Source organism: Drosophila virilis, chromosome 2, assembly GCF_030788295.1.
Source record: "Drosophila virilis strain 15010-1051.87 chromosome 2, Dvir_AGI_RSII-ME, whole genome shotgun sequence".
Taxonomy (NCBI): domain Eukaryota; kingdom Metazoa; phylum Arthropoda; class Insecta; order Diptera; family Drosophilidae; genus Drosophila; species Drosophila virilis.
This window is the reverse complement of record NC_091544.1, coordinates 25,144,950-25,171,037: the sequence shown is the minus strand read 5'-3', so window position 1 is coordinate 25,171,037 and position 26,088 is coordinate 25,144,950. Positions and strand designations below refer to the sequence as shown.

General features: G+C 38.7%; 1 protein-coding gene across 1 annotated transcript; it reads left to right on the top strand.

The window, feature by feature from the left end:
* Nucleotides 1-598: 598 nt before the first annotated feature.
* On the top strand, nucleotides 599-25,250 carry Sox100B. Its single transcript, XM_032433616.2, has 3 exons — nucleotides 599-968; nucleotides 22,324-22,470; nucleotides 23,046-25,250. The coding sequence occupies exons 1-3, from the start codon at nucleotides 781-783 to the stop codon at nucleotides 24,358-24,360; spliced, it is 1,650 nt and encodes a 549-aa protein (XP_032289507.1). The 5' UTR covers nucleotides 599-780; the 3' UTR covers nucleotides 24,361-25,250.
* Nucleotides 25,251-26,088: the final 838 nt, after the last annotated feature.

Genomic DNA, 26,088 nt, shown 5'->3' with positions numbered 1-26,088 from the left:
CTTTAACAAGCACCTTGACTGCGCCTTCGGCAATCTTATCGCTGGCCCATCAAATACAGCTGCAACAAGTGGCCATCCAGTTCTTCAACTTCAGATGTCGCCTCCGCTCCGTCCGCTCTGTCCGCTCCGTCGAGGTGTCATAAATCCACATGTGGTTGTAAAGTGCGTACTAATTTCTGTTCGGTTCTGTTTCTGTTGCTGTATAAGTATTTTCTCTGCCCCACACTCGCGTTCGCGCTCTTTCACCCTCGTTCCGTCTATTTCTTTCTCTGGTTTCTTTCAACTGTCACTCGATCGTCCCCTTTGGCCCCGCTTTAGGATCGTTGCTGGGGCCACCTAATTTCACATGAACATGTTAATGTTTACACGCGTACCGCGATTTTTATGTGCGCGCCCCCGCCGCGGATCGTCAGCTCCAGTTCGAGACGGAGCAGATAGAGGGACAGTGGGACAGTTGGACAGGCTGACGAGCCGAGCCGAGCAACCGAGCGTCCAACCAACGGCGTCTTGAGCTTATCTCACCCGATCGCTCGTCGCCGACAAGCCGAGCCGAGTGCCAGCCGCCGGTGGCAGGCGCAGATCAGTCGCAGTTAGCTTGTCTGCCGCGTCGCGTCGCCTCGCCAGCTGTGTGGGTGTTTTCAGTGTTCCTTGGTGCCCGTGTATCTGTATCTGTGCCAGTAACATCTATCTGTATCTGTATCTCGAACTGAAACTGTATCTCAAGCCGCAGCTGTATCTGACTTTGACTGAGCATTGAGCCGAACAGCCGTCGGTCAAACTATGAGCGCCAATTCAAATGCGGAGCGCGCCAAGCCCGTGGAGACCCTAGTCCTGGCCAACTATGCACTGAAGGCGGAGCAAAAGCGCGCCGCCGGCCAGGGTGGTCGCAAGGAGGACGAGCGCATCACCAGCGCGGTGATGAAGGTGCTGGAGGGTTATGACTGGAATCTGGTGCAGGCATCCGCCAAGTAAGTTCAACGTAAACGTCAGCTGGGCAAAACGGAAAATTCTGCCTAATATCTGGACAATCCATGTAATTTAGATACCTGCCTTTAATTCAATTTTTATTATTCATTAATTAGCAGTAAAGGCCTGTAGATTGGATGGGGCTGTCTAGGTTACACAAGTTAAGACCTTGTGATTAGTTTTAAATATGGATTTTAAATGGAGGACACTCAAAAGACCCTCAAAGGGTTTTTATTAATAATTGAACACTTTAATTTTTAAAGTTGATTATTTCCACTTCATCTTTAAGAATCTTCAAAGAGTCTTAGAACTCTAAAGACTGGCGGCTTGTTGCATAGCTGGGATAATCTTTGGGGAATATAAATTAAATTCAATATTTAGAAATAGTTCTTCGAGCTATCTTTGAATTATTTATAGATATTTTTAAATGAATTACAGATATTGACTTGAAACTTTAATTCTTATAATGTAGCAAAAGTATTTAAGCAAATCTTTTGCGCATTTCGAATAGTTAAATCAAGGAAAATATTTGAGAAATTTTTTAATTATTGCTAAGAGAAATATTTAAAATCACCATAGAGTATTAAAAAAAAAGAGTAAGGAAGAGGAACGTCGAACATTTAATACCCTTACGAGAATAGGAAAGTTCGTTTGGTCTAGATTTCTTGAAAAACAAAAAAGTTTATCATACAACTATGGCAGCTATATGATAAAGTGGTCCGATATTGATACGATTTCGCTTATATATAGGTAGTATAATGAAACTTAACTGCCGAGTTTGGTCAAGATGTTAAGAAAAACGTTGTTCATACTAGAGCGTACTTTTCGAACCGGTCTGAGTCGACATATTTACTGCCTGCAACAGAAAGACGGACCTATGTAGACATCCAAAATCTAGAATAGATATACCTAATGGGGTCCTTCTATGCGTGGCTCAGTTTATGACAAACTTAAAATACCCTACACAAGTGTATAAAAAACATATGTTGGATAAACTTTTTAGGCGTACAAGCAAGAAATCTAAGGATATCTGCACAATTATAAATTTCGCATATTAAAAGCGAAACGTCAAGTGCAAAATGCTTAAACAAAGCGTACTAAGGATTTCCTGGATATCCGCAGGGGTAATCCTCACAGAGTTAGCCCGGAGTCAACGTATTTATGAATGACTAAGCGTGGCGCTCTTCGCACCGCTGATTAGCACAATTTTATGTGCTTGCGGTTGTTGTTCTTGTTCTTTTTTTATTTTTTTTTTTTAAACGAATAAACAAACTCGGCGAGCCGCAAAGAAAAAAAAAAGGTTAAAGAAGCAGCAGCAGAAACGAAACGTTTGGGAATACGTTCGCATATGTAAATATGAGAACTGAATTTACACGTTTTAACGCATAGTAGTAGCTCGTCTATATATATGTATATATATCTATATGCATATATCTATATCTATATATCTATATTGTCGACTTCAGGCACAATAAATGTGCGGCGAAACACGTTCAAAATGAAGACGACAAATCAATTCAGGCATAAAAAGCGAATAAATATGTTTTTAGCATAAAGATGTTAACTGCTAACAAGCTGGCCAGACGACAAGAGGATGGGGGTGGTGGTGGGCGGTAGGGCACGGTGTGGGGCATGGCTCTGCGCCTTGGGCCTGTGTGGGGCTGCAGGTGTAGACGTGTGTGTGTGTGTGTGTGTGTGTGCGTGTGTGGAACCAAATCCAATGAAAATAACATACGAGACAGACAACGTTGTCACTTGGGCGCTGTGTCGCAAATGTGGCAAGTGGCAAGTGCAACGTTGTTGGCTGCCCCCGCGTTGTCAACAAGTTGGCGCCACAGCAAATCCGTGAGAAAGACCTGGCGGCGGCCTCTCCCTGATCCCTGTGATCCTTGTAACGGTCAGCCACAGCAGCCCACAGCAGCAGCAGTTTCTCAAGTATTTGCTTAGCGTTTGGCCCACATGATTAGCTGGCACAGTAGACACTCGCTAATGCGGATAACATTAAATCAGACAAGTGTAGAGTGGTGGAAAAGAAAACTGCTCATGCATATGCTTCATATATATTTTATTGATTTATGATCAATTATTTTTATATTTTGCGCATTGTTCTTTTACTTTTAGGAAATTTTATTTACATATTAAACTATATTATATTATTCTTATTTTTTCTATTTAATTTGTTTTTTTTTTTTTTTTGTCATACATTTTTTTTGCGAATTGTTGTATGATTGATTTTTATACATATATTTAAATTTGTATATTCTCTATTTATTATATGTATCTTAGCATTTATTATTAATCCTTTTTTGGTTTTTTTTTTTTTATAATTTTATGAAATTGGTTATTTTTTTTATAATAGTTTTTATGCCTATTCTTATGTTTAGTTTTTTTTTTTCTTTTTATTTAATGTTTATATATTCTTTCAAATCTATATGTATTTTATTACTTATTTATTTACTTATGTTTTTTATATTTTTTATTTTTTTTAAGACTTATGCTTGTTTTTATTTTTTTTTAATCCTTTAGAATATGTTGTCAAATATTTATTTTCTTTAAACGTGGGGTTGATTTGTTGGGATTACAGTTAATGCTCAAAATTGTCGGTTTTTGCTTTAAAAGCTTCTGATACTGTATCTAAGATCCAAAAACTTTTCGAGAATCCTCAGCTTTTCATTAAAATAAAGCAACAGCAACAGTATGATCGATCTATAGAAAGCAGAGATTTCGCATTGAAAAGTATTTATAGGCAGTTCGCCCTAACGTGTGTCCACTGTGATTTTGCTTGCTTATCAGCTACGCGCGTTCAGCGTGTTGTGTTTATTCTTGCAAAAGCGCAATCGCTGTCAAGAACACGTGTGTGTTTGCACAAGGACACGGCGATTAGGTGGGCACTCTATTTCCTTTATCTGCGCCTAGCACCCCCAGCCCCCAGTCACCTAATCCTAGAGCAACCCTTGCCTGCCCCAATCTCACACACGTTTGCACACACTAGACATTGTTTATCTAGCGCTTTATGCGCAAGTTTATTTTTGTTGCTTTAATTCGCTTTAAAATGGCTACAACTAGCCTAGGTTAGGTCGGGAGCGGGGTCGGGGGCACATGCGTAACTGCCTTGCCTTTCATTTATTTAAATAGTGCATCCGGCGGTAAATTATTATTATATATTATATTGAATATTTACTTTAGTTTAATTTTTGTACAAATACTTAAAGATTCGAAAATGTTTCTCGGAAATCTTAATTGACTTTGTGTATAAATAAAAATATTCCCCTCAATCGATGACTAAGTATGGAACTCTAGAAAGGCTTGGCATTTCTTATCCCAAAGCTTAAGTATCTACGATCTTAGCTCTAAAATGAAAGATACTTGATATATTTATGCTATTCTGGAAGTTATATGTTAAATTCGGTGACTATCCAAAGAGATTTTTCTTAAAAACAGAATGTCGATATCGATTTTTATCGATTGCGTAGGAATGGGGAAAGTTATATAATAGTTACATATATAAGTAAGAGGATCTACGTTCAAAATTGCATTTCTGCAGGCTCTTATAGGTAGGTTCTAAGATCGATGCGTTCATACGGACGAAAATGGCAAGATCGTCTCGGCTATTGATGCTGACCAAGAATATATATTTTATGGTCACAGATGTTTTCTTCTCTTCTATACATTTGCAAAAATAGCATTGTAGTCTTATTACCCATTTTTAAACATGGTAAAAATTGAACCAGTGTCTTCTCTCTTCACTAGTTGATTCGATTCACTTATCAACGAACCTAAAATGTATGCTAGACTGTGGGCTTTTCGACAAATATTCTTATAGAAGACTTTCATTCCATTACAAAGTTGAACGAAAAGGTTCTAGCTACAAGATTTTCATTCCATTATCTTGAAAACTTAGAATCATATTTTTGTATTACAAAATAATAGAAGATTTAATTCCGTTCGACTAAAACCTGACATGCAACTGCTATAAAACGACAAACAGGTAAAATAAATGATATCGTAATTAAAAAACTCAGATGTGATCTTTGCCGCCCGAAAGCTTCAGATGCTTCACCGCGACTTTTATAACCTACAAAGCGAAAACCGCAAATTCGTGTGTCCAAAATATTTGTTCAATTTGCGCATGAATCATCAAGAAAATAAAATGAGCGCATAAAATTGTTAAAAAATGATAATAAAATAGTAACAGCAAGCGCGACAACCACTTGAAGAGCTCCTCGATTGGCGCTTGCGTTTATCAAGGCGCAATTTGGCCAGACCCGCCCCTGCCAGCACCCAGTCTTTGCATGCATAACTTTATTGTCGCTTTCCGTGTCTTTTAATATACACAGATACATATATATTTATATATGTATAGCACTTCGCATATCACCCCATACACCCCATTTGTAGCTACTCACATTTGAGCCCCTTTTGAGGGAATAGCTTTACTTCTTACTTCTTGTATATATATTTTTAATGCGCTCCTCTAAGTATTTACACGGCGATTAGATAAGACGCAAGTTGGCGATTTCGGATATGCTTCGGGAACGATGTTATAAATAATTTATTGCTTATCTGACTTCGCTGGTTATCAAAGCAACTACCCACCAGGTGGGGTGCATGCCAGCACTGATATCATCGGGCATGGACTAAGTTTTTTGGGGTGCGCTTAGTCGCCCAGTCAATTTACATGCACAACATTTGGATCTTGCCTAAACCAATATTCGAGACTCAGCACTGACTGTGCGTGTGTGTGTGTGTGTGTGTGCTTATGTGTTATTTTGTGTGTGCGAGAGCTAAAACTGGGCGCGAACAACACGTCCAACAGCACACAAATCAAACCACACAACATTGACACAAACTCCATTTAACATGTTGCTGAGATTCTCGTACCAATATAGTACGAGAATATAGTTGAAATGGAAAATAGCTGTTGCTGTGAGAAAGTTTAAGAATGCGACTCAAAGCAGAATTGAAAACTCAATTGCGCTCGCGAGAGAGTAAGCGCAAGTGCTTTGTGTTTTGAAATGTGCTGCCTGTAAACGTTAGCGAATGCAAAACAAAGAAGAATTCGTAAACACAAATGAAGTGTATCTAATATATCGGATATATAAAGATATTTATACGCAAAAAGAAGAGCTTTAGTTTCTCTCAGAGTCCTAGTTATAGCCTTGCCTTTAGGTTAGACTCTTGGTTTACCACATCTCTGAGCGCAGTTGCTGGTTTAAAATTTGGTGCGTCACATTTGTTTATTAAAAAAAAAAATCGATTTATAGCTTATAAAAATAACATTCGCTTTGTTTATTTATGTATATTAAGTAGTAGGATATCTCTTTTTCTCAACAAAGCAGCTTTTAGGCTTAGGCAATATATATTTTATGGTCGTGGAATTTCGTTCTACTAATTTGAATGTGCGCAAATATGAATTTTGATCGAATGAAAATAAACGTGTCGATGCTTTAGAAATAAATTATATTTATAAAACAAGTGTCTTCTAGTCGGAAGTGCTCGACTGGAAGATACCCTGAACAGAGCGCTGAGCTGACGAAACAAACATTTGATCTTCTCTTTCTAAAGTCACGTCCCACTTTGTATATGGAAAAACTATTCTTGATTAACTTCGGTATTCAAAGTCCGATCTTAATGTAATTTTAGGAGCTTATACGAATGCCTGAGTTAATGCTGCTAAAAATAAGGTGAGGTATCCAATTATAATATTTGAAACCTTTTTCAAGCTCCTAAGTTTCTTTTGATCAACACAAATTATTGTTAATAAATTTGGCTTGGTTCGATTGTTTTTTATGCACTTCAAGGTTTCATTTAAGGCTGATAAACATCGAATGAAAAGCCGATAATTATTTAGTTTTGGATGAAATTGGTAGTAGAAGGTGCTAAGATCCGTGTTCAGTTCAGTGTGTATTTGCTCCTGGTGAAGCTGACAAGGCGCTGGTATACACCTACAGCTGCCTGCCTCCTCTCGCTCTCTGCGGCTATTTGTGCAACAACAATAAGAACAAGAACTTTAGACCAAGAAACACGTGCGGCTTACAAGACAAATATTGATTTTCTGGCTATTGTTGCTCTAGGTGTCTGTGGTTGTCTGCTCAGCTTCGCTGCGGTGCTCATAACCGCAACAGACAGCCCAAAGTTTGGAGCCCCTGCGTCGTGTCTGACTAGATTTTGCATAACCCTCCCCGAACCCTTGTTAAAAAGTGGACCCTGGCCATGCGAACCGCTGGCAGCCACAGTTCCCCAGTGTGCCAGCTTTGCAGTTTTGGCAGCTTAGCAGGTGCCCAAATTGTTTGCAAGTCGCAGTAAATTTACAAAACGTCTCCCAAACACCTACCGCTACACACACATACACACAAACACATCCTCACACATATACACCCTCTGCCAGCCCAACCACTTTGTCATGTTTGGTTTTTATTCGCCGCGTGGGTCGCCTGCCAAAATGGCCGCCAGCGGCTGTGTTGGCGGTTTTATGGCCAGGTACCAGATACGGAGACCAGGCACAGGTGCGTGACAATGCCTGGAATCAGGCAATAAACGTTGTGCTATAGCGCACATACACTTTTATATATATATAGGGACAGGCACAGGGATTGTCAGGATTTGAAGTTAAAGCCAGCTGCCACACAGCCGGAAATGAAGTGGAATATCGACTTGACAAGCGGCTCTTTTTACACTTCTACATATAAATATATATATATATTTTTTTTTATTTATATTTTTTTGCTTTTTAGCATTTCATAATATGTTTAACAAAAAAATATATGCATTTAAGTGGGGACGCCTATTTGGTGAGGCATAAGATTTGCGTTCGCAGGGAAAAGTCCTCAGATCCAAACAAATCGACAATTGGTAAGGGCAAAGTGCAGAGTGCGCGTGTGTTTGTATGTGTGTGTGTGTGTGGGCGTGCGGTTAAGGGACAACATCACATATTGGCCACGTCGTAGCTTCATATGACACGGACATGTGCTGCTCAACTTGTGCTCTTGATGGTTGTTAACCCAACCCCAGCCAGGGTCCAAGCGTTTCAGGCGCCAAAGCAAAGTTTAATTTAAGCCATTTCCGACCTATTGACTATCCAACACATGTATATGTATGTATGTTACACTATCCTACAAATTCATTTAACGAAATTCATTAATATAGACAATCGATTTTTATAGGCTTTCTCCAATTTCTCACTTTAAACTCTTGACTCTCTGGTGTACCTAGCACCAGAATATTTAATTTCTTAGACACCCCCACAAAATGGTTTCAAGAGTTGAATTTTGCTTTTAAATATTATCTGGATAGGACTATAAGCACCGAAGTTTACCAAGAATGCATTTTTCTCAAAGAGTGGGGCAAAGGTTTAAGTTTCAACTAAATCTAAAATCAAGTATTAAATTAAAAAATATGTCAAACAGAGTTTCAGTAGGCTTATAGTTCGGCTTACGTTTTAAGTATTGAATGAAAAGAAATGTTGGAAGACGAGCGTATATCTTATGGAAGGAAGTTAGACCACGCCTATTACATAGTGCCTAGCCTATTACATTATAGATACAAAATATGCTACGGTCCGACTGTTAGAGCCAGGACAATAGCAAATGTGTTCTAGGAGTAGCAGCATATTTTGTAGACTTTCAAAACGTTTCCAATTCAAATGCTTTTGCTGTTGTCTAGTGTTGTTGCTGCTGCAGGCGACATTTTGAACGGCAAAAAGCAATGTCAGAGACATATCAAGCCATATCGCCTATCATCGATTCTATGTACTCCTTTAAATGATTGAAGCAACAACAGCAGCAATAGCAGCAACAACAGCAACAAGAAGAGCATTTAACAAGTTTGCTTGGGTTTCGGTCTGAGCCCGGGCACTTTAAGTGTCGCTCTTCATTCCGTGGTTGCGAGTGGCAGACCGAGAGTGCTTAACCTTCGTTCGGCCCCTCCCAACCAAATCGCCTTGTCCCTACCCCTGAGCACGCCCAAAACTGTGCTCTATGCTTGCCCTGGTCACTGATGGCCTGATGCCATCCTCTTGGGCTCCTCTCGCTGAGGCTCGAGTGTGCGGCGACGACGACGACTGGCTGTAAAAATAAATTGACTTGGAAATTGAAAAACAAGCAGCGAAAAAGCGGGCCCTGAAGTGCGTATCAAGTGCCGGCGAAGAGGGTTGCCCATTGGTGGGTGGGGGTTCTGGCGGGGCGCTTCATATGAAAAGTAAAAGCTCTTGGAATTACGTATAAGGCTGAAAATATTGGATGCCAAGTTAATGATATGGAAAGTTCAAGGTTCGCTTGTCAGTTTATAAACACAAAGAAAAAACGAATGAAAAAAAATGCAGCTCGAAGAAAGTACTTTTCAATTTTAAAGCGCTGACGAAATTTTAATTCCAGTTAAGTGCTCCTGGTCTAATATTAATTTAAGACCAGTATTTTCTTCATATTAAAACAAATGTTGACTAAACTATTTATTTTTTAATTTTATGAAAGTATTGTTAAGTATCTTTTTCAGTGTTGGGAACTTTTTGCATTAACAAACTTAAGAAAATATAAAAATATATATATCTATAAAATGTATCTTTAAATTAAAAATATGTTGAATGACTGGCGATAAGAGCTCAGTTCAGATCGCAAGAGCTAGGGAGCTGAACATTTTAATGTAGTTACATTGTGGGAAATTCGGGAAATTATAAGCATGAGTCCAGAGTCTTTAAACGTTGTGTGGAATATTATTGTATGAAAAGTAAGGATCCAATAGGTTTTAAACTAATTTTGAAAGCCCTTTAATTAATTTTCACAAATTCCCCTACTCCTCATCACATGTTGCATGAGCAAGGTTTTCACTTTAAACGGATTTTAAAAAATCTTATTGAAAACGTTTTACATAATTCGCAAAATCCACGCAAATAATTTTATTTTCCGGGCAACACAGGGTTATGCCCATAAAATCTGTTGAGCCTCAACATCAGTTTTATAGCAATATAAAGTCCAAGATTAATAAAACAATGTTTTTCTGAATGTTTCATATATTTTTATTTTGTTGATTGTTGGCTTTATAGTTCTGGCAAATGGAATGAGAATGTGAACAAATTATTTGTGGCGAATGTGCACTGTAAATATTCACATTTAATTATTTTATAGGAATTGTTGAGTCTGTAAACAACATTTTCCTGAAATATTAACGACATCTATATCAGTTTTCATTTAAGCGAAACAATATAAATTTTTCAAATTTGAATACTTGTAAAATTGTATGGCATTCAAATCATTTCGAGAGCAGAGCACAACGGTTAGTTAAAGTTCGATTGGCTTGCAAAAAACATTTTTTAATACAATTTGTATTTATATAAGATGGTAATGCATGAGCTTTAATATTTATAATTATAATCATTATTATTATTGTTTATTTTTATTAATATTTATTAAATTTTATTTTGTTAAAGTTTATTTGTATTCCGTGAAATTTGATGGCATTGCAATTGAATTCTATTTAGGCGTGTTATTTCAAAGGAAAAACTTGATGAAATTTTAGTTTCTGGTTCAATGATTGTTTTGAGTATTTCTTAGGAATTTTTTAGTGGCTGTGGCTTCTGCAGCTGTTGCGCCTGCAATTTCTTCCGCAACCTGCCCCAAGAAGATGACATTATTCTCAGAATGCCATTCAATGTCAATAGCAATGCGAGCCCACTTCCATATGACAAACAACAACAACAATAACAAAGGGCCTTGAAAGCGGTTGCGGTTGTCACTTTTGTTGTTGTGTGTGTTGTTGTTGTGTTTGTTGTTGCTGTAGTTGCCGCTGTCATAACAAAAGCTGAGCAAACTCCAAGTGCACATCTCGCATGCAACTCTCACGGTAGCTGCTCGTGTGTGCGCGTGTGTGTGTGTGTTATGGGCAGAGGGAACGGGGAGCAGCAACTGGGCAACTGTTGCCTTATCGGCTTATCAGTGGGCCCGCAATGTTTGACCAACTTTATTTTGTTATTTCGGCTCTTTTCGAGCGAAATAAAAAAGAGCAAATAACTAACGGGGCGGCGCGGGGGCAACAGCATCCGTTGGGCATTTGAATGCGGCCAAAAAAAAAAGCAGTGTGAAATATTCCAACAGCAACAAAAAGTGTCGTAAAAAAGCGGCGTCGACTGCGTGGGAAATTGATGAGCAGCGCCTGTCCAAAACAAACACAAGCGCGGCTGCAGTTGCCGTCGCCGTCAACTGCAATTTGTTTACACGCATTTGTATCTGTTAGATACATATATGTGTATATATATATATATTTCATATATTTGTGAACTTGTGAAAATCGCTGTGAGTCGTTTTGCCGCTTGCTAATTGGCTGCATTTGTAGTCGACATTTTTACAGGCGCCTACAAACTAAAAATGGGAAAAAATTTGTAAAAATTTTTGTGTTTACAACCCGCTTGTAAATATTTGGGCCTGATGAATAATTTTTTATTTTTTATGTATGTGTGTGTGTGCGTGTGTGTGTTTAATAACAAAAGCGCCAAATGGACCATTGCTGATAAAAGATGTAGCAACAGCAACGGCAACAACAACAACTTTGGCATATGCAAAATGCAACAAAAATGTAAGAGAGCGTTAGTTTGAAGTGCTCGACTAGAAGATACCCTGCCTACATTACAAACACTTCACGCCTGTGCTACCTTTTCTCTTTGCATACATCAATATCTCCGGATTTGTATCCAACCTATCTCGAAATTGCAGGCATTAACTTTACCCTAATAAATGGCGTATTTTTAATTTAGGGGGTAATGGAAGTGAGTATCTGAAGAGTAAAATGTTCTTAACCTTCACCTGTGCAGTCGAACAACTTTCTCTCAAAATCGATATTTTTCGATAATATGAAAATGGCTGCAGTTATCGAAAGTAAACGATAATATACATGTAGGGATGACCATTCGATGGCCTTCACAAGCACTTGAGTTCTTTATGTTCATATTATTTTATTTAGAGAAATTGGTGAACAAGCGTAAACTTATGATTATTGTACATTTTCCGACATGTATTTCAAAGACAACGAGCAACAGCGAACACATCTTTTCATTGACTCTTCTAGCTTACAACTAAGCTTCTCCTTCTTGTATTTTTATCGATAAATCTATCGTTGATTAAATATCCATAGCAGGGTTGCATATGATAAGTGATTTTATATTACCAAATGAGTATAATGCCAACATTATACTCGCCTGTTTAATTTAACTGATTGTAAGTTCGACCACTCCTAGTTCTGTTTCCAACTCCTACACTCGGCCATCCTGACTCTTCATTCGACCCGAATGACGACTCTTCTGTTAAATTAGCATTTGGCTCCCATTTTTTCATGTATTCTGCTACAGTTGTAGTTTTCCCTGGACCTTCGTGGTCGCCTACCTTTTCTACGTCATATCTACCATGGTTTTGAATCTTTACTATTTTATATGGACCAAAGAATTTAGGTTTCAATTTTAAACCAGTACCATACTGTGTTCTCTTAATGGCTACAAGTTCGTTTATTTTATAATTGGACTCTTTTTTGCGATGTTTATTAAAAGATTTTCGGTTTTCCTGCTGTATTTTTGCTATATTTTGCCGCGCTTCTTTACGAACTTCTTCTCTTTCGTTACTTAGCTCCTCTATAGCAGCTTCTTCTAATAGTTCTTGCAAGTCCGATATTCTTTTAAGTTTCATCTCCACACCAGTCAACAATCTAAACGGTGAAACTTTAGTGCTTCTTGGCGGCGTACTGTTGATTGTTTGTTGAACGATATCAATATGCTTATACCAGCTACAAGGATTTTCACGACATAGTTTAGACAACATTGGTATTACGATTTTGTGTATACGTTCTACCTGGCCGTTTCCTCTTGGAACTCCTGTAGCTATCGTAAGATGCTGTATACCTTCTGTTTCACAGTACTCCTTGAACAGGTTTGAAACGAAAGCTGCACCCCTATCTGATATTATGCGCTTAGGATTTCCAAACACTGCTGCCTGCCGTCTTAGTCGATCTACAACTCCTTCTGCGGTGGTATTTTTTGTTGGATAGAGCCAAACAAATTTTGAAAACGCATCGACTATCACTAGAATATAGTTATAGTTTTTACTTGTCTGTTCTATTGGACCGACATGATCCACATGGTACGTGCCTAAGGGCTTGTCTTCTTTGTCAATTGGTGCCAAAAACCCTTCTTTCTTGCCTGATTTGCTCTCAGATATTATGCATTCTACGCAACTTTTTACAATTTTTGGCACTTTTGACGATAGCTGCGGAATATAGAATGTCTTCTCGATTGCTTCTTGAGTTCGTTTCGCCGAGAAATGCCCTTGCTTGTGTGCAATTCTTATGATTTCGTCTTCCATCAGCGATGGTACTACTATAAGTTCCTTGATGGGATCCTTGTATAAAATACCATGCCTAACATAAAAATCTTCGTATGTGCTACAATCCAAAACAGTTAGCACCGCTCGGACCCAATCATCTCTCGCTTGTGCTTGCTGCAATCTGTGCTGCAGTGAGTCTTCAAGCATAAGACAGGATACGCGGCTTAAAGCATCAACATGCCTCATTTTGCTGCCATTTCGATGCTCAATACTGTAGTCAAAATCTTGAAGGAAGAGTGCCCAACGCGAGACTCTCAATGGAATATCTCCACGTTTTTTCATGGTCAAAGCGAAAGCGTTACAGTCGGTCACAATCTTAAATTTTATGCCAAGTAAGTAAACGCGCCACTTTTTCAAGGCCTCGACTATAGCCAGCACCTCAAGCTCATAAGAATGATACTTCTCTTCTGAGGGTTTTGTTTTCCGACTTAAATATTGAATTGGATGCAACAATTGATCGTCCGAGTCTTTTTGCAAGAGTACACCACCATAACCATTCATTGAGGCGTCCGTATGCACTTCAGTCTTGGCTTTCGGATTATATAATCGCAATACTGGAGTACTAACTAATGCTGATTTTAATTGCCTGAATGCGACTAGTTGTTCTTCATCAACTTTAAATTGCACGTCTTTCCGTAACAAATCGGAGAGCGGTTTGGCTATCAGCGCATAGTCTTCTACAAAGCGCCTAAAGTACGATGTTAATCCGAGAAAACGCTGCAAACTCTTTCGGTCATGCGGTATAGGAAAATTTTGAACTGCCTGGGTTTTTCTTGCAGATGGTCTTATTGTGCCTCCCTGTATAACGTACCCTAAAAAGTCAACTTCCTTCATGAGAAACTGGCACTTGCTCCACTTAATACGCAAGTTAAACTCTGCTGCTCTGTCCAGTACGCGCTTTAACTTTTGGATACCTTCATCTATATCCTTGGAGGGAATTATAAGATCATCCATATAAGTTACGACTGTACCATCCTGTACCAGATCTACAAGAATTGCATGAATGAATCTGGAAAATACAGCTGGGGAGTTCGATATTCCAAAAGGGACGAACAGGAATTCATATTGCCCTGCACTTGTTACAAATGATGTAAATTTTCTCGAATTTGGCTCAATTGGAACATGAAAAAATCCGTTTGCGAGATCAAGTGTAGTAAACACACTTTGGCCCTGCAATCTCTCAATCACATCGTCTATTAAGGGCATTGGAAAATTGTCCCTCGCGATCTTTTCGTTTAAACGCCTGTAGTCACAGCACAATCTTTTGGTACCATCTTTTTTCGGAACGAGGACAACAGGAGATGCATACTCCGATGTACTTGGCTGTATGATCTTTTCTTCTAGCCAAGTTTTGATTTGCGAATCGACAATAGACTTGTCCGCATGTGATATGCGCCTTGGGCGTTCGAAAACTGGACGCTCATCATTTAACAAAATTTTCATTTCAATTGGACATTTCTTCTTCATTTCAGGTGAATAGTTTTTAATTATTGCTTGAACTGCGTCTGCAACAGGTTTTTCTAAGTGATGTAGATCGATCTCAGCCTCCTGATTTTCTGCAAAAAAACATACATCTTTGAATTCTTGTAAAAGCTCTATGTCTGGCTTCTTATTTTCGACGGTATCTTCTGTTATTGTTGATGTCTTGTCAATTACTCTCTCGTTTGCATTGTCCTTCACTTTGGGTCGAAATTCTACGAAATTTTCCGATACTATTAAGTCCGCTTGCTTCAATACGCTGTTTCCTATTACAGCTGAGTATTGGATGTCGTCTCTGCTCGTAACATGAAAGGTTATATCCAGTAAGATACCATCAACTTCGACTTGAGTGACAAAGCTTCCCAGTGTATTTAGCTCACTATTACAGATACCAACAAGACACTGTTTTTCATTATTCAGTTCAACTTTTCCTAGCTCTTTAAGGATATCATCGCGTATCAGACAGAGGTCACAGCCTGTATCGATTAATGCAGAGAAGCATATGTTCTTACAAGACAACTCCTTAAAAATGCATTTTCCACTACTGTTGGCCTTGTTTATCATCGTGTTCGCATTTTGGCCTTCTTTCTTCTCCACTGCACGCGATCCTGAACAGTTAGCTGCCTTATGCCCTGGTTGAGCACACTTGTAACATTTTATTGGCTGTCTACATTCTCTGGCTAGATGTGATGGATCGCCGCATTTGAAACATTTCTTAATTCGTTCTTTATTCAAGTCAGGTTTCTTTTCTTCGGTATCGTTATGCATCCTACCCGTATTAGACGCTTGAGGGCGACTACTACGGATTTTCTCATATACCTTGATTTGTTCTTTTAGTTGCTGCAGAGTCTTGGCCTGATACAGATTACTTTTGTTACTCCTCGAGTCAGGTATTCCCTCAATAAAATATTCTATCAGGCTTGAGTCATCCAGGTTAAGAGGTCCGCCAATTTCCATAAGGCTATACAGATATTCTATATAATCTTCACCTTGACGCTTACGCCTATTCCGCAACATGCGGTGGACGTCTATTGATGAAACTACCGTCCCAAATTCTTCCAATAGCGCTTGCTTTAAAGATATCCAATCTGAAATTCCATGCTGACTGCGCACGAATAATTTTGCTGCACCTTTTAGTAATTGCTTTGAGTAAATAAATTTCTGAAGGTCGTTCCACTGCACTGCCAAAGCGTTATCTTCAAATTCATGAATCCATTTTTCAACAGCTGGTTGATTTGACCCATTGAATTGCGAGAGTGAATCTTCAATGTCGCGTAATGTAAACGTTGTTCGGACTATCTGCATTGGTGAGCTTTGACGGGTATGAGCCGACCCAGCATCGTCATACTCAGATTCATTATCGTCAACCTGCAACCCATAATATTCTAAAAGTCGGTCTTGCAAAGTTTGCTTTCTACCTGTTGTTACCAAACTAAGTGCCGATAACTTTTCTTTTAATTCGTTAACTCTTAACGCCAAAATTTCGTCTCTGTTCATTTTGTTATCGTCGTTGCTCGCTTTTCACAATGCTTAAAATTGAATCTTACAAATAAACAATTCAATGTACTTAACTTAATGGTATAAGTAATTAAACTCTTATGAATCAAATTTTAGTTTTTTTTTTTCAGCAACTTTAGAAATTATTAAATTATTATATTCGTCTGTCTTAACTTATACTTTCACTTTGTGTTTGCTTACACTTAATTTCTTCTTTGTTATAATTTGATTCTTTGAAAATTTTTTACTGATTTAACACTCTTTACTCAACAACTAGTTAATTATTTTCATATAATGACGAAATAACATACTCTGTTGTTGATCTGTAACTTGATACACCCTGTGATCATCGTTGTCGTGTTGAAGCACGTTCCAGTCACACGCTCTTTTATTGAAAGATTCCGCGCTCTTCGCTCTTCGCCTCTTTGATCTGCAACTTCTTATTTCATCACGAAGTGAAAATTTTGCGCTATCCAGCCTTTGCTACGCAGAATTTAAAACATCGCCTTCTCGCTTGCGCTTATCGACCACTGTCACGCAATACACGACTGTTTGTCTCGCTCTTACTAGAGCTCTCTAGGCATACTTCGCCGCTGTCGCCATTAATCCTAGACGATTCTTGACTTTTTCCATTTTTTCCAGGGCATACGAATTTTAATGAATTTTCATGCACCCGCTTCGTTTTATGCTCCGATTAATAGTCTTGCATACGTTTGTACTCGTTAATCAATTTACGAATTTCACAATTTCTGTCTATCCCACTTCTGACACCAAATTTGTAGGGATGACCATTCGATGGCCTTCACAAGCACTTGAGTTCTTTATGTTCATATTATTTTATTTAGAGAAATTGGTGAACAAGCGTAAACTTATGATTATTGTACATTTTCCGACATGTATTTCAAAGACAACGAGCAACAGCGAACACATCTTTTCATTGACTCTTCTAGCTTACAACTAAGCTTCTCCTTCTTGTATTTTTATCGATAAATCTATCGTTGATTAAATATCCATAGCAGGGTTGCATATGATAAGTGATTTTATATTACCAAATGAGTATAATGCCAACATTATACTCGCCTGTTTAATTTAACTGATTGTAAGTTCGACCACTCCTAGTTCTGTTTCCAACTCCTACATACATATTTTTTTTAAAGCTATCATCGTCCTGATCAAGCATATATATATTATATAGTGTAAGTTGCTTCCTTCCGCCTGTTACATACATTTGCTTAAATGCATTATACCCTTTTAAATCATATTGAATGGGTTCAGAATATAAAAATGCACATTTTTCATATAGGACGCGCAGCGAACGGCCACTTGAAGATATCACTTAATGAGATTTGCGCATCTCCAAATGCAACAACAATAAAGACAACAGCAACAACAAAATAATGAAGACGTGCTCGAGTTGCCAAGTGCTCGGAACTGGCGTTGTGCAACGTTTGCTGCAAAACGAACATCACTTGATTCTGATTAGCGTGCTGTCAAGCGTGAGAGCTCACTATACACACACATACACATACATACATACACTTGCTGTGCGTCATTTTTGACGGGTTGGGGGCCGCGACGATACCAACAGCAGATAAGCAGCTTCCCGCTTGCAACTTGCCACTTGCCACTTGCCACTTGCAACTAGTTGTCCAACCGAACCGCCATTTGGCCTCCGGTCTGCGCGTTTTTAATCGCTTAATAAGCTCCAACTCGAGCTCGGGTTGTTGTAATTAAGCCCAGGCAGTGCGGAGCAGCATGGCAGAGAGGATGTGCACTACCCTAAACACACACAGGCACATACACATGCTGACATATGTACAAACTCACACACACACACACGCACACATGCATGCTCTTGCGCTGCACCTCTGTAACAGACATTATTTTTGAAGTAAACAACAAAGTCAATTTGTAGCTGATTTTGAGCATATTGAAAGAATATCAAATATTTATATTTGAATATTTAATAGCACGAAAAAGGCAGCTATCTTTTTGGCGCGCCGAAGATTCAATACCCTTTCAGAAAGTTTGCCACAGCTGTGCTATAGTTTTATTGTCCATCAATTTTTGTCCATCAATTATTGCCCATCAAATGTTTTTGACTACAGCTCTCGATTGCTAAGAGAGTTTAACAAGTTTTCCATTAAAAATAGAGAATATATTTTATGGTATTGGGGACGTCGTTTTCTGTGAATGGCACACCTTGTGAAAAGATTCGAATGTCTTCTACAAAATGATATGAATATTCTATTACAAATTGTTAGCTAAGCTCCATGCTATTGTGTCCTATACATGCTAAAAATATTCCACTTAAATTTCTTATCCAAAAAAGAAGTATATTTTTCATTCGAACTTTAACGTCTTACAAAACAGGTCTCCCAAGTCAAGTCGATGTACTCTCGCACAATCCAAAGTGCATGCTCCCACAATTAAATACACAATAATAACAATAGTAATTGTGTAGAAAAAGGGAAACCACCTGCCTTAGAATCCGAGTCTGTAAGAGACGTCATTGACTTGGCTCATTAAACGTAATTGATGAGAACAATTAGTGGAATTTATTTTATAATCCGATAATTGAATTGAATTCAGATAAATCAAAAACCATTGAACTGCGGTAAAAAGGGTATAATGCTTTTGCGCAAATGTATGCAATAGACAGAAGATGCCTTCTTTTATGAACCCATAAGTTATATATATTCCTCTGCAGCCGAGTCGTTCTATTCACGTTCCTTCAATTGTTCCCATAGAATGGCCGTATGTATGAAATCGTTTTCTATAAGAGCTAAAGGCTAGAAGCTTCCATGAAATTGATAACAAGTGATATTATATCATCATAGCTTGCATCTTATAATGGCTAGATATATTCAATTTAGTTGCGTACTCTGACCTAGAATATAACACTTAGTGGAATCTTTTTATGCATTTCTTCAACATTTTTACAACCTTTTTTTTTTGTTGGTTATTTTCCTTGGCTTTGGTATCGGATGCCGTATTTTTACACCGAAATTTGTATAAAGATCGAATCGAAGTTAAAGTTTCCAAAGCGTGAGGTTAAGGAAAGAAGCTAAGCCGCAGCAAGAGGTTTTGTGTGTGTGTGTTTTGTGTAAGTATGGAAGGAAGCGCTTTTACTTGTTACTTGCGCTGTTTTCAATTTAGTATTTAATAGATAATCTCTTAAAAAAGTAGTTTACTTATATAAACTATAAGCATACATTTAACTTCAGCTCAGACTTTTCTTACAATTTGATAAATTTATGCATTAACTATTTTCACGAACAACATTTAATGCTATTCACTCAAGACTTGAGCTAAAAGCTTTTTGTCAATTTTGACAATTTCTGATTTCAAGGTCCCGCAAATGTGTATTCAGGTAAAGGCCTAGAATTTAATTAATTGCCATTCGGCAAGCTTCTGGTATTTTGTATGCGCAAATTGTGCGTAACTTGAGAGACACGAAATCAAATGCAAATGATTAAATGCATTTAAGCTTAAGACAAAGGTAAGGTGGGGATAAACTGCAGCAAGGTCGTATTTAAATAGACGACTCTCATGCATGAGTTGGTTGTGGGTTTGTCTGTGTAGGATATATATATATATAAATCTATATATACCATAGTTACAATATGATAAATCTAAACGAAACGTGATTAATCATTCAAGCTGATTTGCGCCTATTTAATGTGATTTATTCAAAAATGTGGGATGAGATACATTTTGTATATTCCAAGCTTAAATAAATGCTTAAATAAATATTACCGTGTCAAATCAAAGCTCAGTATCTATTCAAAATAAATCAATATCTAAAGTCCAATTAAAGGGCTTTGTTTTTCTTAACTAGCTACAGAAATCAGAAACTTTACTTCGTGTAAACACTTTCATAAGTAGGCGGAAATGTTGCCAACTTTCTATTACTAAATAAATGTTTATTTACCACTTGGTTAAGTCTATTTTTTGGCTAAATTTCTAGTTGGGGCTCTGTTTAGCTATTGAATTGCTTTGATTAAAGTCAATTTTGCTGAACCAAGCACGGTAACAGGCAAGAAACGCTGTTAGGCACAAATTGACACCTGTGTAGTTACAGCACACACACACGTCAACCACACACACACGTCAACCACACACACACACACACATATACCTACCTGTGCCCAAGGACAATCGAAATTCATTGCCTCAGCTAGTAAAATCTGTTGCCGGCTTATGTTTATTTAGGATAAATAATTCAATATACATGAAACGAGCGTATATAAGTAATCCGCATAGAGGCAACCTTTATCTAACGCCCATCTGCCATGCCCATGCCTTTGATTGAATTTGTGTCTGAGAGCTTATTTATTTTATTTTTTCCCCCAACATGCTAAATCACAATGAGGCTGCCCCCCCTTGTGTATGCCCGACTGGCAGATATCTTATTATAAATAAAGAAATTTTGAAACAAAAAAATACATTAAAATACATTACATTAAAGAAAACTTATCAAAGCTCTTGCTAAAGACATACTGATTTTTTATAAAATTATCTTTTGTTAGGGTATAATAAGTATAAGTATATTTTTGTGCATGTGTATGTGTGCCTGGCTTAGTAAAAGTGAGTTAGGCTTTGTACCCATTTTTCCTGTGCACTCTTACGGCCTTGAAGTTATCATACGCCTCGTCAACTTTATTTGAATTTGGGAAAACCACTTATAGCGATAGCAAGAGAGTGTGCGTGTATATGTGAGTGTGTGGTAAGCCTTATATATCTTAACTTAACTGTGACATGCGAGGACATGAAATTTTAGTTTCTTGTACAATCGATGTAGGTCATGTATGCCAACAGGAGATACGAAAACCAATTGCTCATTTCGTGTGCTGCAATAAATTCCATGGCAATTTATTTTCCTTTGTGCATATGTTTTAAATTTTCAATAAATTTCGATTCAAGATATGCACAAATAATAAAAATAACAAATAATTTCTGTCAAACCACTTTCTATTTAAATCAATTTACAAATATTTTTTGCCATATACATATATATAATTTATTTTCATCGAAAAGTTGTGTGCCCTAAGCCTATTTAAAAAGTATCAAATTGCAAGTATTTATAATGTATACACTGCATTTCTATGGAAGTTTCTTGTGCCCTATTCCACTGAAAAATGTAAGACAGGTTAATGTATGTAACAGACAGAAGAATCAATTTTCGATCCCAATAAGTATATATATTCCTATTTAGCGTCCACACTTAAGTGCAGGGTAACTGCTTTGATTTCAGAGACACACATTGATTACTTGTATGTAGAGATAGTATGTAGACTCTCTTAAGGCACACACAAATTAAGAATATTTCAATCGTTCAATGCCTAACTCTGTTTCCACCAAAAAATTGTAGAAAAGTACTTTTTTCCTAGGCAAAATCCATACGTTAGAATGCTACGTCTATGCCCTGTTAATATTATAAGAATCGGGCAATGAACACAAAAGTTCTGCAAGAAATTCGTAAATTATGTGGTTAGGGGAATTAGAAGGCTTGTGTGTATGCGTGCGTTGTTGTGTTCTGTGTGCGTATGTATCTAAGGAGGAGAGTGTAATAGCAGCTGTGCGCTGGGTACAGGGTGTCTGCTAGTCAGGTGTTGCCGACTAGAGCACTCTTATTCGCTGTCGTTGAAATGGCTGAAGCAGCCACTTGCAGACATTGCAATTCTGTGGTTTCTTTTGATGCTGTTGATTTTCTTGTTTTTTATTTCGGGCTAAATAAAGTTCTGGCTGCAATCTAGAAGTTTGTTAGCCTCGGGCGCAGCTTCTGTTTCTTGCTTCGGACAAATAAAAGTTTTAATTGCAATTTTCAGTTTGACATAATTCGCGAATTTCTCAATGCCAACGGCGGCCGCTGACAGGAAACACTTTGCGCGGTGCCATTTTTGTTTCTGCTCGTTGCTGGTGTAATTAATGTCAAGTGAATGCCGTAAGGCGTTGGCACTAGCAAAAACAAAATCCTACACGTAAACTCATCTCATTTTGTTTGCCCTTCTATATATTGCAGAGCACCCTCCGATCGCAAAAAGGAGCACATCAAGCGTCCCATGAATGCGTTCATGGTCTGGGCCCAGGCAGCACGTCGCGTCATGTCCAAACAATATCCGCACCTGCAAAACTCCGAGCTGAGCAAATCCCTGGGCAAACTGTGGAAGTGAGTAGACAATTTGTCAGTGCACAAGCGCTACAATTAATAATCTTCATTTATCTAAAGGCAAAAGGACAGAGTTTATTCCAAATACTCAACCAAATACTCTTCCAATTCTCGAATTACTCTTTGTGTTCGATAAAAGCTGAACCCATTTTCATATCAACATAGTTGCCATTCCTTAGGTAGCCAAGTGTATGGCCTCACAGTTTTCCGATTCGCAATTCAGCTGACATAAAAGTTGACATTTTTCATATATATGATACAAAAAGTCGCCGCTTCGGCGTCGTCTTCATATTGTTTGTAATAAAAACGGTTTTGAAATTAAAATTTCACAGTTCAGCGGGCTCGCGATAAGAGTTTGAAAATCTCGGGAATGCGCTGATAAGAGGCTGCGCCAAAGCATCCGCCTTGAGAGTTAATTGGAAGGCCGCACCGCTTGTCACTTGGCGACCAATTTGTAGACCAATAAATAAGCGAACATTTGACTGAAGTGGCCATAAATTTAAGCGCTGATTGCGCGTTCGATATTCCCCTCTCTGTGCCCCTTGCTCAACCCTTCTCTGTTTTTTGCTTCGCAGAAATCTGAAGGATAGCGATAAGAAGCCATTCATGGAATTTGCGGAGAAGCTGCGCATGACGCACAAGCAGGAGCATCCCGACTATAAATATCAGCCGCGGCGCAAAAAGGCGCGCATCATGCCACAAGCTGAGGCAACAATGACCGCAGCAACAGTTGCTGCCACGCCAGCAACAGCAACGACCGCAGCAACATCAGCAGCAACCACTTCAACTGCGCGACGCAGTTCCACTAGCCATGCCTCCCAGCGTCGCTCCGGTAAAGCGCATAACAATTCCTCGAGCAGTGTTGGCGGCAGCCTAGGACCTAACAATAGCACCACCAATAGCACCACCCACAGCAGCTCCAGTCCTGATGTCTTCAGCAATGAGGCGTTCATGAAGTCGCTGAACAGCGCCTGCGCGGCCAGCCTGCTGGAGCAGGGTCTGGCTTTGGGCAGCGAAACGGAACGCGGAATGCTGGACTCGCCCTGCTCGACGGCCAGTTCTCTTTCATCGCTAACACCACCTGCCACGCCATATACAGGCGTTGCCAAGCAGCCAACTGGCATGCTGCACAATTCCAGCTTGCTGCTGCGCCAGCTGAGCGAGCCGAGCAGCGCGACAATTCCCGGCAGCAATGACTACGGCGTGCTGCTCGACGCAGGCCGGGAGTACATAGCGCTGGGTGAGCTCAACTACAATGGTGGCCAAAATGGTGTAGGCGTGGGCGTGGGTGTGGGCGCTTCCGTGCAGGAGTTGGATTTTCTAGAGAACATGAACGGCTATGGATATGCCCAGCGTGCCAGCTACAGCAGCTACAATGGCTACAATGGAGCCGCAACTGCAAATGGCAATTTTACAGCTGCTGCAGCTGCTGCTGCTGCTGCAGCATCGTCACACGCCAATGGAGCGCTAAATTACTTGAGCAAGCCGGCGGCGGCGGCTGTCGACATTGATCCCAAGGAAATCGACCAGTATCTTATGGATCAAATGCTGCCACTAACGCAACAGCATGTGCCCGCCGGCGCAGTGGCCGCTGCCGCACACTCGCCGCCGCTCAACTCATCCGCCTCGCTGTCCTCGGCCTGCTCCAGCGCCAGTTCCCAGCCGGTTGAGTGCCTGGCCTCGCCCAGCGCTTACTACGAGCACATGAGCTACACGACGCAGGCACAGAATGGCTCAGCTGGCTATCCACACTATCCGCCAGCCGTGCCGGACTCCCCACAACAACAGCAGCAGCATCAGCAGGAGCTACATTCCCATCAGCAACATGAGCAGCAGCAGCAGCAGCTGTCGCAGCAACATCATCTTTGGGGCACTTATGTGAATCCCTAAGCTACTTAATTTGTGGACACTCGGCTGCTGCTGGCTGACCTTTATGGCTCAGTACATGGCTTTCGTTTATTGGTTTATTGTCTGTGGCAATATTGAGGTTAGGGTGTCCTGACGTTGTCTGTGGATTCACTTGTCCATGTTGTGCAATTTAAGATAATCGCTGCGATTTTCGTTTATGGCCAAGTCGATAGATGCAGCTATTCAAATGCTTCAACTAGCCACTTATGGTGCTGCACAAACGATGCTCGATATTCATATAGAAATTTACGAATATTCAACTTGCAAATTGTATGCATTGTGCCACGGAAAATGCGTTCGAAGATATGATAGTTGGGCGAGAGAGGGCGATATTGAAATACAAATGGTATTGGCTACCATTTTCGCTAGCCAAATTGGGGGTTGAGCGGCAAGCTTATTATTATTATCATTATTATTATTATTACTATTATTATTATTATTATTAATATTATTATTAATATTATTATTATCATTGAATTGATTGCTTGGCTTTCATTTAAGTTCACATTTGGACAATGCGCATAAATATTTTATTATTCATTCGTCAATTCAGAAATATGCTTGTTTCGTATTGTGAGTCGAATGGGCATTCGTTTTTAGCACAATAGTTGGCTGATCTTAAGCGTTATCAACATAAATTAGTTAGTTTATTAATTAAACTGTTTTAGCACTCTAGAAATTTCAAAGAAAAGAAAATAGTATCAAAAAGTTTCCTTTTTATTGAAAGAATATGCATTTAATTGCAACATGTTTATTGCGCATACGTCATGGAGCCCTAGTTATATTTTTTAATACAATTAATAATATAAAAAAATTAGTTATATTTATTGATATTTAATATAAATTATAAAGAGCTATTGCATGTATATAAATGTGGGTAACCTATTTAAAATATATTTTAATAAAATGTAAATATCTTTCAATTTAAATTATATTAAATACAAAAATATTCAATATTTTTCAAATAATTTAAACTACATTTTTAGCTGGCCTTTTTTTGTTTAATTTCAACGTATTCATATTTTCCCAGACACACAACTCGTATGCGTGTCTGTGTATGTGCGTGTGCCCACAACAGCACCTGTAAGTTTCATAAATTCAAAATTCCTATGAAATTAACACCCGCCCACCAAATGGGCCTTTTACCTGTTTATATATTTCAGTTTCTTCATTTTGCACAGCCTAACAAAAATGGAAACCTTACGCAGCTTTGCAGCAGCTCAACCGCGATGTTGGCATATATACATACGTACATACATACATATATATATATGTGTGTGTATGTATGCTAATATATTTACATTTTTTTCATTTAGCCATGTTTATTTATTTATTTGTTTTTGTTATTTATGTTTGTACACTCAGAGTTTAGTGCAATTTGCGCATGTAACAAGTTGTTGTTAATTGAAGCGCAAACAGGGCGAGAAAACAAATGAAAATGAGAATTAGCAGACCAAACCGTACCGAACCAATGGTAAAATGGCCATAACACAAAATGGCCGAAGGTAAAACTGAACGAATCACAAAATGAACTGTTTGAATAGAGATGCCGAAGCTTGAATTCCCTAATAATAATATTGTATTATGGGAAAAGCATGCACATTCACTCTGTGACCCGTCTAAGAGGGGTCGGCTAGATTAACATCGGCTAGGCTTACATCCAATGCAATTTCACAGGCTAAAAATAGCTGTTCCTTAAGAAGAAACGAT